Source organism: Chamaea fasciata, unplaced genomic scaffold (assembly GCF_029207755.1).
Source record: "Chamaea fasciata isolate MVZ Bird 193981 ecotype frontalis unplaced genomic scaffold, bChaFas1.0.hap1 SCAF_1, whole genome shotgun sequence".
In the NCBI taxonomy this organism is placed as follows: domain Eukaryota; kingdom Metazoa; phylum Chordata; class Aves; order Passeriformes; family Sylviidae; genus Chamaea; species Chamaea fasciata.
Window position 1 is genome coordinate 107,663,263 of NW_027094086.1, and position 14,388 is coordinate 107,677,650.

The following is a 14,388-nucleotide window of genomic DNA, read 5'->3' on the forward strand; positions in this document are numbered from 1 at the left end:
AGAGATAAGCAACTTCCTAGTTTATTAATAATAAAATAATTTTTAGCACAGTCTTATGGTGTCCTGAAGACAGGCATGTTGCACCTCTTTAAAGGGACACAAGAAAAAGTCTGGATGGATTTTTTCCAAAATCAATTTAGAAAGATAAAACATTCTTTAATCAATTATCTGCCTATTTTGGTTTTCAAGGGCATGCTCCACCTCATCTAGAAGTATAATTATTTGATTTTCAGAGGTTTAGAGCTACACCAACCTACATTTCTAAATTAATTTGAATATTTGTATTTCAAAGGCCCTTAGTTTTATGCTCTATTAGCTACAAATAGAAATGTCATACAGTGCCTACATTTTGGCGCATGAATGTATTTTCTGAAAAAAAAAATTAGCCTTGTATCAACAGTTCCCTTTTTTTAAAAATTTAATTATAAGTAGGATCACTGATCATCAATGGTACACGGCTAAGAAGAAAATTTCATAGATAATAATCTATCTACTGCTGGTTTTATGCACGCTCAGGCAGTACACATAAATGACAACTTCAAAACTAAACAGAAAATTATCTGCACAAAGAAAATCTACCGAAGATTTAATTCTTTTAATGTACAGAGTAGACAGGGAACATTAGTCTCATGCAAAAAATATGTCACTTGGAATGCAGAAATTGAAATTACTAAAAAACCTCCACAAAACGAGCTACATTCTAGGAGAAAGTTACAGATTGATAATAACAGTGGTGAACTGATGGCTTACTGGGAACATGCACTCCGTCTGATGACACTCCTGAACAAAATAAAGGAAAAATGTTATATGCTCTTCATCTTTTGTTGCTGATGATACGAATCATTGAAAATTATATTGCCTAATTCCCCTGAAAATCATGTTTAAAACAAGTGATAGGCAATCTGCTATGCTGTCTGGGGTGGTATTTTTGAAAAATCTGATCAAAAGGAATGCCCAGATTATAGCTATCTTAAAACCAAAACGTAATGTTGGGTATTTTTTAATTTTCCATGTGTTTTTAATGTCTCTTAGAGACATTCCCTCCATGCTCAAACCTCAGCTTTTCAACCTTCCATCCGAGAGACATAAATGTTCAGAATAGAAATGTTCTCTCACTTACAGATTTTTAAAAAAATCTCTCCACAAAATCACACCATTTTCAAAGTGATTTACAAATATAATACTTCTAACTTGAGGCACTTAAAAAAATACCTCTATGTTTCAGGTTAAAAAAAATCAGATAATCATTAGTATTTAAAACTACTCTAAGGCAAAGTACTTACGGAGTAATTTTATGCATTTAATTTCATTTTTCATTTGCTTAGATTTTCTGTTTAGGAGAGCAATTTTAAAGTGCCTTTGTAACCTGACTGAAATAATCTAATTAGCTTTTAATAATGTCTTATTTATGAAATCTTACTAGATAAGTAAGTTCACTAACATCAACAACACAGAAATACCTGCACATTTTGATTTGTAAGACAGAGAGAACAACGAAAAAAAAAAAACCCACAGAAAAATAAAAGGAAATGTCTATTATTGCAGGTGCACTGGGGTTTGTTCATGATAATTTTATCAAGCAATGAGATTTAACTAGGCTTCATATTCCTGGACACAAATTTCTTGACTACCAGACGTGACTTTATAAGCAGGCAAATTCTTTAGGACAGCTACATGTACTAGGTACTCAAAATGGATTTTTTTTTTCTTTTTTTCCACTTCTCTTTTCCCTTACCATACGTAAAACGTAAAGTTCATGTAAGTTTCCTTCCTATCATCTAAGCATATACTCTAAGCTGGTCACAGAGGACAGGGACAGTTAATATAAAAGGTTCACACTTCAAAAAGGCAATTCACCACACACCAAAATAAGGATCTAAGTTAGGGGAATGGATTTCCTCCAGCATTATTTGGTAAGTACTAGGCAGTAGCATAATAAAGGGGCAGATTTAGGCAACACCAATGAAACTAAATTTAAAACAGGCCCCTGGTTTGTGTAATGGTCTTGGTTAATTAGATCAACCCATACAAAATCTGTTTTTCTTGGATTGTTCATAGGAGTCACTAATACTAGTGGGTTTTTTGCAGTGTCACAGTATTTTGTAAGCCACTGATTTAGAACCATACAAGTATAGAATACTATAAAAAAAATACTCCTCACCTCAAATAGCTCACTTTTAAGATAAGCACTTGCACAGCACAATGCTCTTCTGTGCAAAGGTGCTTGAGTTAGCCCAGGAGCAGCACAGCTGAGGCAGTAAGATGCTCTGCCTAGCCTAATGAGCCCTGCAGAGAAGCAGGCTTTATCAGCCTGTAAAACACCCTGCTACAGCTTAGCCCTTCCACTTCCACAGGTTTTTCTTTCAGGGCCAGCTCAAATATTTGTGCATTTGGAGGTCATATAGTATTCTGGGCATCAAGAATTTTTTGCACTTAATAAACATATCTGTTTCTGCTACCATTGGGGTTACTCTTACTCCAATCAGTATGGCAGGGTTTCCATGAAAAACAGAACTTAACTTATAAGCTAAGGAGTGAAAACTCTAAAATGTGTTGTGTTTCAAGGAACATTTTTCAGCTGTTTTATTTTTCAAAAACACCAACTATGTGTCACTAGAGCATTCTAAAGCATTTCAATTACACAGCAGTTCAAATGGAGTTAGTAATAGAGTATCAAAGCCCTTTCCACAAGTATTCAGAGACTCCTGAAAGTTCATTACCAAAACACAGTTTACTAGTAAAGTGAAGGTAACTCTCAAAGAACAGACAGAGAGATGACAAATGATTTTTCCCTGAGAACTTATACTTCTTGCCATGGTTTTCAGTACTGCCAGTTCTCCTTCTGTTCTTCAGGATGGAAGGGCCAAACAGAAGTTTATAAACAAGAGATTAATTTTCTCAACTTTATTGAAATGCAACCTGCATCATTGAACTCGTGTGTGTGTGCACACGTGTGTGTTCCACAACACAGCCTATACACAGGATTCCACTGTTTTCAAGCATTGCTGCACTACACATACAGACAACCCTCGAGATACCAACAGCTTTAAATATTAGATGTCAAGAACGTGTGCAGTGAAGCTTCCATACGAATCTTTTATTTTCAGAGCAACTTTTTTGGCTACCCAGAAAACTTAAATCTTATTTTAAAGGCTTATACTGAAAAATCCTTCCACATACGAGACATGACAAAATGGTTTTTTGGATGCAAGACATACAAATAAACGGCTTCACCTTCATGATTAAAGAAAACAGATGGCATGCCTCAGACTGTCAGAAAACTAATGCTTTTCCTTTGCAGATCTACAATACTACTATAAAAATCGAAGATTAGCATCTCCATCACTCTATTCAAAATCACATTAAGGAGATAAGCAACAGCTATTGCTGACAGTACAAAGGTAGTGACTGACTCTGATTCACTGGTAAATGCAATGGCCTCATGTTTGCTTCAAACTTTAATTTCTTTTTTTTATCTGAAAAATGACATTAGCTTATGTCTGATCATCTTTGGTAAGGTTTTTAAGGTGAACACCTGATTCTCAAGCATTAGTGTTTTAAATAAAATTTCTGATTTCCTAAATGATCCTGATATGAATCTCTATGAAAATGCAGCTTATACTTCAAAATTTCGAATAACATAACTGAGCCACCATTTCAATTTACTATCTTTAAACCCTGGACATATGCACTGAAAACAGCACTCCTCAAAAAACACATACCTTAGCACAAAGGCATTGCTGTTTCATAAATATCTGTTTATTGCCTCATTTCTAATACAGAAAATTGATACTTCAAAGAGACGAAAAAGCAAATACAAAATAGAAATTACTTTAAAGATTCTCCTACACATCGATATTATCAGATGATAACGGCATGTCAAAAATTAGGGAAATCTGATAAAAAGCTCAATTTTACAATTTAATAACCTAAACTGGTCACTGGCAAGGACACCTGCATTGTCATAAATAAAACGGTGAAATTCCCTGGGTGTCAATGCTCCATCACACAATAAAATAAAGCAATATCCATTTTAAAAAGAAAGTCTTACCCTTTCCCATGTAAAAGACAGACCTAGTGCATCAAACTGTTTCCTCATGTGTTGAATATTACTGCAAAATAATGATAACAAATTAAAAATTCTTAGCTTAAGATATTTCTAATATGGGATCATATAAAAATCTGTGGCTTCTAGAGTTCTGAGAAATCAAAAACACTAGTTAACCTCTAAACATTAAGATCTCACTAGCAGTAAAACTCAGAATTTCTGTCAGAATATTCAAATAATAATTTTAAAATTCCCAAATGTATTCTGGTCCCATTTCCATGGCTATGTATATGAGGCAATACATTTTTTTCTCTATATTTGAATGCAACTTAAAAGTAAATACGACACTGCAGTTTGAAGGAAGAATTACTCAAGCATCACCTCCTACTATTTTTAATTATCTTTACTGCAGTTGAGTCAAAGGGCCCTCTTAAATCTCAATGCAGTAGGAGACACTTCCACTATCAGCTTAATACTGCTCTATTCTGGCAACACTATCCTGGCTGTATTTCGCTATGGCTCTGGTGATTGTGTGGCTGTAGAATAACCTGAATCAGCTTACCCATTCAGCTGAAGAACTGCCCTAAAAAATTCTCCAAAAAAACCCCTACCAGTTTTCCTTCTTTCCTCTGATCAACAGGCTGATCAAACCAAAACTGTGGCCCACAAAATCAGCTGAGCCAGTGCAAAGGAGGTGGTGGGAGCATGTATCCTGGGAGGTGACAAGAAACTACAAAACTTCTGGCGGCAGCATCACCATAGATAAACATTAATCAACTATGACACTGTCAAGTTAGATGCTACCCTGAGTGGAGTGCATTACAAATGTAAAGTAAGATACATCAGGATATACAGCGAAGCTCTAGTTTGAAACTGTACTAAATACACTTTACCAAAATTCCCACAATTACACAATCTTAATTAGTGACCTGGTGGGAATTCATTCACATACTGTAAAATGGATTGAAATTTCTTAGGGACTTTTACCTTTCTACTAAAATACATTCTGTCAGATAAAGTAGTACCTATTCTCCCAGAGTGGCTAAGTTGACAGTCATGAAACCAAGCATTTAAATCTGATCCAGAAAAAACTTGCAGTGCTGTATAATTGACTGCTGCAGGTATTTAATATTATAATATTTTAGTTGGAAAAGTATCAAGAGCCTTAAGATGAGACCAGAAGCGTGAACAAAACCCAAAGAAACAGAATTATCAAAGAAGGAAATGGATCAAGGTCTATATAGATAGCACAGCGAGATTACTGCCTCAGACTACAATAAACAACTTCACTTAGGAAGATTGGTTTCCAAGCAATTTTTAGAAACTGTTTACATATATAATTTTTACTCATTTTAAAAAATATTAGGAGAACACAACACCCCATTCTGTGGTCTAAAGCCAAAAATGTTCACAGAAATCAGCAGCAATACTGGCTGCTTAGCACTTTCCAAGATCCAGTCTCAAAAAAATCCAACTATCTCCTTCCTCTCTCAAACTTAAAAATACAAAAAAAAACTGCTAGTAAATCTAACCACATAACTCATAATTTTCCACTGTGTATTCTATACTAAGATTCACCTCACCATAATGAAATTCTGATTTATTTATACCCACTGGTTTGGGTGTTTGGGAAATGCTTCTCGTTTGATATTCTAGCATTTTAGAATTTGAAAGTCATTGAGATTAAAACCTTGAAAATCATCCCAATATACTTATCTTTCAAAACAGAGTCATCTGCACAGTCCCATAAAATGTTGTCAAATAACCTTGGTCTCAGATAACCCCGTTCTTTCCTGTACCATCTTTCTTCTATGCTAGTTTTGCTCTGTTTTGTGATTTATGGGGGCCACAGTACAGGTATTCACAGTGAAAATGCCATATTTCAATTAATTTCACCTTTGTGTCCAGCTTGCAGGGTGAAGGCCATGTTCAACTGCAGCATTTTCTGCCGGTAAACCAAATGCATCCCATCCCATTGGATTTATCACCTGTCAGCAAAAAGAAAAAACCATAATGTTACACAACTTTCTGGAATGGCATCAGCAACACACAGAGGCCTCTGAATAATGAACAGTGCTTGGCATTCCAGCATTTGCTTTGTCTGAACTGAACTTCTTCCAAACCTGCCAACGATGGCCAGCTTTGCTTTAAAAGATGACTATGAAGTGCACTTGTTACCTACACTGAGATGTTAGAGGGAGTTGAAAGTATTATGCAATAAACTCCTGTGGCTATTTCAATATCAGGTTGACAATGACAAAAACCAACTCTTTGTAAGTTTGTGTGGTGGTAAATTCAGCAGTTGATGCTACCACTGGACAGAACCAAATATTCATTCTAAAATAGATGATGTTAAGTAAAAATAATTGAACCAACAGTTTTATAATTGTAACTGATGTGTAGCCTACTGGTTTTTCACTTTGTGTTGAAAAAACAAAATAAAATAAAAATACCCTACGATAACTTTAAATTCACCAGAAAAAATTAAGAAGATGAAGAAAAACAGTTTTAGTCAAATTTTACTGAAATATCTTTTGCAAATATAAACTACAGACTGACAAACCGTTATTTCATGACCACAAATAAATAAGGGTGGAAAAAAAGTTTACTACAAAATATAATAAATAATTTCTGTTGAAACAGAGATGCATTTTTCCTGTTAACATGCATATTATTTAGAAAAATAATCTAGCAATATGGTAAGCATTCAAAAGTATGTTTAATAACTAAGGAAAGAAGGGTCAGTACTTAAGATGCTGTCATTAAACATATATATTGGACACCTGATAAAGCCAATTCTATTTCTTAACCTACAAATGTACTATAAATTCAATAATCATGATTAAAATTACACAAGTTTAACAACAGCAAAACATAACTAACATTTTACAAGTTGTAAGAAATCAAAATTTTTACCCTTTAAAATGTGTATTTATATAAAGAATATGTTTCTTAGTGGCATGTAAGCAAACAAGCTATAAAAAAGCAATCCCAGCCGTACTAATCTCATAATATATCTCCATGTGAAAAATCTGCTCATTTTGGAAGCATAAGAGCTACTTTTGTCACTGCTTTGAATGATTTTTATTCTTCTTTTCCGCCACTTTCCAATCTTCTGACTTAATGTAATATTTCATAAAATATTTTATAGATAAATATTAGATAAATAAATTTCATTAAAATATTTTATAGTGTTTATAAAGATGCCCTAGGCACCAACACAGTGTAAAAGCAACAGGATTTAATAGATGTGACTCTTCAGGATTCTCATTTTCAGTACTGATCTAAAACTAAACCTGCTGTCTATCATTATGCTACTGGTGCAGCAACAAAACCAAAGGTGTTAACCTGTGATCATCCATGATCCAAGTCAGCCCAGTAAGGGCCCATGCACAGCACATTTTTGATGTCTAAATCTAACAGAAATTGAAATGCTATTCTGTGTTACAAACTTTCCCTAACTATCAGACACACTATTGTTCCTCACACCATAGTATCAGAAATTATGAGTCTTAACTGCCTATTTCCTCACATATAGAGGGGAGAGTTTACATGGAAAATGTCAGTTGGAGCCTAAACCACACCCCAGGGAAGCATACCTCAGCCCAGCCCTTCCCCTCCCTGACCATCCACCCACCAGTCAAAAGTACCACCACTGGCATAAAAAAAAAAGAGTTATGCTTTACATAAGCTATAAATATCAATGGATTTTTTTATGGACATGTTAAAATATTAATTTATGCAGCTCAGTTCCTTTTGACCGTGAGTACTGTTGACAATCTATCTCTGGACAGATGTGACGAAAAAAACAGATTTTATTTTTTCCAATGTACAATACATATTTTCTCTATATAAATGCCCTAGACTAATGCCCTGTCTTTACATTCCTACAAATGCCTTATCTTAGTACAAATTGATGCACATTAAGTGAGCTTAGAAAAAAATCACTCTTGGTTAATTTTTGTAAAATTTGGCTTCTTACGATCTCCAGGATACAGACAGGCGGCCAAATGCAAGGCACAATCTCATTTCTCAGGCTCCTGAGCAAAAGGATGTGGGAAACACAACTTCACTATCAGCTACAGACTCTCCAAAAAGGCTGACAGATGCTCCAGACAGTTCATGTACAGACATTTTATGATTGTACGATCAGCACTGCAAGGAGCAACCTGTGCACACAGATCTTCCAAATTCTAGCATTTATCAAAAATATCAAATTCACTCTTCACATTCAAAAGTTCGATTTAACGACCAATAGCATTCCTCAAGTTAAAGGTCTGAAGAAGTATGCTAATTCAAGTTTCAATCAGAAAACTGAATTTAAAGAGACATTAAAAATATCCTCAAATTAGCCTCCAGGATAGATCTATTTATGTAGTTGCTATAGAGATGAATATAACATGCACAGTGGTTTAGAAAATGATTTCAAGTTTATTGTCTCTTTTAGTTCTCTACCATGAATGAATTCAGAAGATTTGTGAAATGCATTTGTCTAAACAACAGGTCAGTTCCTGGCTGTAATCTGCAGCAAAAATGCCACTGTCTCCATGCAGTGTTTGACATTACATCTTAACTCTACTTTTTCAACACAAAAATCTGAAGAGAAATGGAAGAGGAGAAGAAAATATGCAACTTACATGTCAAAAGTTGGCACAAAGGAAAAAGGAACAGTTTGACAGTTCAAAACAAATTAAAAATAGGAAGAAATAATAGAAAGCATTTTTGAAGACCAAAGGGTTATTCCTTATAGTTCCTTGATGGGTTGGTCACTGGCTCTAATTAGCAGAAAACATGGCTGCTCTCTCTAGCACCACAGATGAGCAGAAGAAAAACAAGTAACTAATTTCCTTGAATACTGACTTGATTGCTTTCAACAGCAACCTCTAAATCTTATGCAACTGAGGAATCAATTCTGCTCACTGCATGACCATTCTTCCAAGCATCACTTCTCTAGGTAGACAATATTCTCTCTCAGCCTCAAGGAGAAAGCAAAACAAATAATGACTGTACCTTGTTAAACAGGAGACTGCATAAGCCTAAGGGTGCCTACACCAGGCAAAAGAAGGCAGGCTGTAGATTTAGTCATTTTCAATGGCAGAAGACAGTGCTATCACCAAAGACAGCTGTGTGTTTATCCTCTCAATGAAGAGGATAGGTGAACTCCTCATGCCGAAAACACCCAGATTAGTCTCGAACACACATGGTGTAACTCCAGACCCTCAGAAGTTCACACGATAGGCAGGATCAACCATGAAAGACTGGCATTTTCTACCACTTACGATGGGTTTGCATGGGAGCGTAAAACGTTACAAGGAAGAGATTAAATAGTGCGTGGGGAACAAAGTGCTCAGTAACTACCACACTGAGTGGTCTTTTTGGGAACAGATTATTAAAAACAAAAACAGTTCCATCTTGAAACACTTTAGATCCCAAAGACTCTAGTTTGAAGCATTTTTAAGAATCATTTCACAGAATGGTCAAACATCTGTTGTTAGCAATGGCTAGAGCTCTTTGTGTTACTGTGGGACCAAGGGGAGGAAGACACAGAAACTCCATTGATCCAATGCTGAGATCCCAGCTCTCCCTCTCAGAGCATTTTCATCTCTTCACTGCTGTAACAATCAGCTCATCACACTGACATCAGTAGGTGAGATCAATGTACTATATAACACAGAGCAGACAATGATCTCACAACACTCAGTTCTAAGCCTCCATCAACATAACCAGGGACTGGTGATTCAGTGAATTTTCCTCAGTCTTTGTAAGGACACAGAGAACATGTTTGCTCTCCTGATGTGCTCAGTATGTCTCAGAACTATGAGCAGGGAGCTGACATACTGTTCTTGCACTCAGATCAGTGCACTCTAAATTTTAAGAAAGACAGCAGAATCAGTGTCAGAAAGACCTGCAAATAAATATATTTAATGCAGAGAATGTGCAATAAAAGAAGATGACCAGAAATTAAAATTAAGAGGCTTGCTGACAAGATAGTGGTTTGAATTGATACAGCAAAGTCTACACTCCTATCCCTGCTTACAGCCCCATGACACATTGGACAAGAACTAACCAAAAAAGGCTGACAAAACAGGCGATCCAAGATTACAAGTTCCAGCGGACAGAAGACACCCCTAGCTCCACTGTGCATCTTGGAAATGTGCAGTCAGAGACACATGAGACAGTGAGGACTTGCAGTTGGAGAGGGCAAAGGAAAGGATGGCTGCTCCTTCCATCGGCTGCCTACAGTGGGCTGAACTTGCTGAAAATCTGATCTAAACTGACACATTACAAGACACTTTAAATACAAGACCTCCACCTGAGTGAAGCCTAGATTCTTTTTTAACCATTACAGGTAATAGACACCATTACACAACAGGTTAAAATAACAAACAACTCTCTCAAGCAGATAAGGCACGCCTGCAAATAGACTAAAACAAGGAATTTTTGACCAGTGTGTACATTCTAAAAAAGGACTATTTCAACGCTTCTCTGCAACGTAGTACTGTGTATTAGAGAAGGCACTTTCAAAATAATCAACCCATACAGATTTCTATCAAAACATAAAATGCCCACTTATTTTTACTCTCATAAAACATAAAGTATCAGAAATTATTCAACATCCACAGAGTACCACACACATTTTGAGAACAAAGTTATCTTTTGCCTCCTTAATCTCACACATTCTTGTCTAACATAATTACATTTAAAATTGTATCTAATTTTCTCTTTTTCTTTCAAAATGAATCAGAGTGAGCTCATTAACACCTTCAGTATAGGCTATGGGAAAACAGAAATTAAATAAGATTCAATTCACATACAATACTTGTAATATTTGCTACTTGATTTTTACCACACGAAATAACCTGACAAAAGGACACAACAGCCTCGCACAAAAAAAGGTGGAGAATAGCAGCTAGTGATGATCAGAAAACGGATCTGTATTGAAATAATTCATCCTATTGATGATTAATTATAGAGTTTTAATTAAACTCGCCTGTCTGGCTTCAATACCATTCACTTTTGCAATTTCAAGGGTATTAAGATTTACTGCTGAAAGGGAAAACAATTAATAAAAATACATCCAATTTAAAAGAAGATACATTATGGCTAAAAAAATATTCTTTAAGTCATTTAGGGGTATTGCAGAAATATCACTGACTATATTCTAATCCCATCCATCCCAGTTTAAGTATAAATTAAGAAATAATTAGTATAATGTGATTGTAGCATGCAGGACTTTCACCCTGATTTGATTATAGAAAGGACTATTCTCAGTTCTGTACAGTTCTCACATGTGACTGCCTGGCTTTGGTACCAGTTTCTTTAGAAGATATCACAAGAACTATTGAACTAAATCACTCTCTGTTTACTGATCACTAAGGGAATTATTCTCAGTCCTCTGAGAGGCACAAATTATCCACTTTGGAATTTATCAAAGACATGTTAACGATAGCATGATAAAGTAATGGTAAATACTTTTTCCCAGAGCATACTGGAAAACTGCCATAGTGAAAATCACCATGAATATCTCTATCATTTCTACACATCACTCTCAAATAATGAATTGGAAATCACTTCTTATAAAACTCCCACATTTGAATTCACAACATGCATGTAAATTCACAGAGTAAACACAACCAGAAACTACACATCATAGTTCTGGACTGATTTATTAATAGCTACAAATTTGTAATTTAAAATACATAAATTACTTTTTCATAGCATTTTATAATAAACATGTTTGTAATAGGACGTCGAACTCTCCATATACAAAAACTGCTCTAATTGCACTTCAAGAAACATGTCACCCTTAACACATTCTGGAAAGACCAGCTCAGTGCAGTTATGCTAAGTAATCTATATGGGTTACATTTCCCATGCAGACACTTCATCTTCAGTAATCAAAACATAAACAAGTTATCTTAAAACAGATGTACTCGACAAATAATTTATCCAGCAACCAAATCGAAGTGCATGACAGCTTGTTTGCCATGCTCTGCCTACAAGTCCTTGAGGAAAGAGTGCTGGAATAACACAGCACTTCACAATGCTTTTATCTACAGTTTTATATTGAAGCAGTATTTCTTTCAGAAACAAGGTGGCGAAAAGAGCAATAGATATTTATTTTCACACTCAAAGTGCTGGTGCAGTACAGGTTTCTGGAAAATACCTGTAGAGTTCAGTGTGCATTACCTCTCCAGAATATTTTAATTGAAACAAAATCAGACTTTAGGGAGCTGAAAAAAAATGAACACTAATGTTACGTTTTAGAAAATTCAAAACCACAACAGAATCCAAACGATTAAAAAACTTTCCCTGTTAAAATTTTAAAGTACCTCCAATATGAAAAAATTATACAACTGCATTACAAAGAAGGTCTAAAGGACCTCTAATCCCTTTGTAAATGTATTCTAGCCTATCCTCACTAAAATATTACAAAATATGGACCAATTCTTGCCTGTTCTGATTAAATCAATATGTAACTAATTTATTGTTTTCTCATTAAGGCATTCTTTATGAAAAATATCTCCACCTTATTCAACATAAATTATTCTCTTATGCAATCACATATTCTTGTCAACTACATACACACCATAGACGTTTCCCTTCACTGTTTATTCAATAACAAATATACACTGTAGTCTGAAGCTCTCCCTAGGAACTGTAAATCTGAATGCTTTTGTCTGTAATTTTCATGGGATTACAATTCCTCATTGCCTTACACTTTTCTTTTAATTTGAAAATGATGGATGCAAAGTTTAAAGAACATTGCTGCTCAAAAATCTTACCCTAACCTTGCACTGAATGCCTGAAATGGATTCACTTCTACTCAGATTTTTGACTGGAGAAAAATTAGCAGTTCCTAGGCTTCCAAACATGCAATATTAAAGACGAATTTTGAGAAAGAAATAGAAAATCAATGGAGTAACTTCAAAATTATGCATACTAACAGTTTTGTTTCTAAAGCATTCTTTCTTTTTATATACTGAAGAATTCCAGTAATTCCTTGAATAGAGGGTCAAATTTATCTTTCAAAGGAATATATCAGTTTTATTATATAACCACGTCTTAGTCTACAATCATCACAATATCATAATAACTTCTGAGAGATTGTACAACCATGAAAAAGGGCAGAGAGAACTTTTAGAGGCTGATAAATAAATTGCCAAGAAAAAATCAATTATACAGACTCTAATTCTAAGCGATAGAGAAATTAGCATGGGTAATAAAGAAACAGTTTTTTAAGGTAAATGTAAGTTCCAGCAAGTTAATGCACATCAATAACACAATATCTCTTAATATGACATACTCAGAAAATCATCTGAGAGATTTTTAATATCTCTTAATCATAAATGAAAGTTAAATTCTTTGGCTGCCCACCTTTAGTCAAAAATAGATGTTCAAACTGGTTAACATAACAGAAGATACAAGTATTTTTAGAAATCCAGCATGTTCTACGGGCACTTCTTCAAAGTAATTTTTACATGAAATATAAAAATATGCTGAAATACAAGATGTAAAAACTTGAAAAGTCTGGAAAATTTTTTCTGGAAAAGAAATAGGCAAATGCAGAAATAAAAACTTGTTTGCATGGTGGCTTTTGCATTTCATTGGAATTATATTATCTTTTTACTTTTCTCCAAATGTTTCTGTTAAAGGTGCTTACTTACCTTGTATTCAAAAGTTTACAACTAGAGCATGGTACTGGATGTAGATAATTATTTTCACTTTGTTTTTGCAAGTAGAAGAAGTAAGTTTCCACCTTTCTGAACAGCAATTTACTGGCTACCTTCTCTGCTATTGATAAGAGACAGCTACATCCTCAAATGACATTTCATCAATGGTCTTAACATCAAGCAAGAATCGTGCATCCCTTCAAATGCCTTGTTAGCTCAATTTTTTTAGGAAGATCCAAGTTCTGGTCATTCAGAGGAGTCAGGAAAGGTAAGTGTTATGACAGACATTGGGGGGTTTTTTTCTCCTTTGACGTCTAAGGGAGTTATTTCTTTTCCCTGTAATTTTGAAAGCCTAATAATGCATATCTGTAAAGCAGCAGCAAGTGTTCAGTGCACGGTATGTTCATCACTGGCATAAAACACAGAGTATTTGGAAAGGCAGCACACTGAATAATGCAGCGACGATACCTACCAGAGTCTCACGGATGGTGATAAATCCAGGAAATGCTACACTTCCAGCAACTGTAGCAAGGAAATTGCACTTGGTACCACAACCAGCAACAATTCTTTCTCAATTTCATCTTCTTTGTACTCTTTTGAGGTTGATACCTACATTCTTGAGCTGCTCCTTCTCTCTTGTACATTAGAGAGACTCCTTCCTGACAT

At 35.0% G+C, this 14,388-nt stretch overlaps 1 protein-coding gene across 1 annotated transcript in view; it reads right to left on the minus strand.

The window, feature by feature from the left end:
- The window catches only part of LARS2 (leucyl-tRNA synthetase 2, mitochondrial), an 83,228-nt gene that overhangs the window by 62,527 nt on the left and 6,313 nt on the right, over positions 1–14,388 (minus strand). The window contains exons 4-5 of the mRNA XM_066192736.1: positions 5,945–6,036; positions 4,052–4,112 (exon numbers count right to left, since the gene is read on the minus strand). Coding sequence (XP_066048833.1) covers positions 4,052–4,112; positions 5,945–6,036 — 153 coding nt within the window. The remainder of the gene's footprint in view (positions 1–4,051; positions 4,113–5,944; positions 6,037–14,388) is intronic.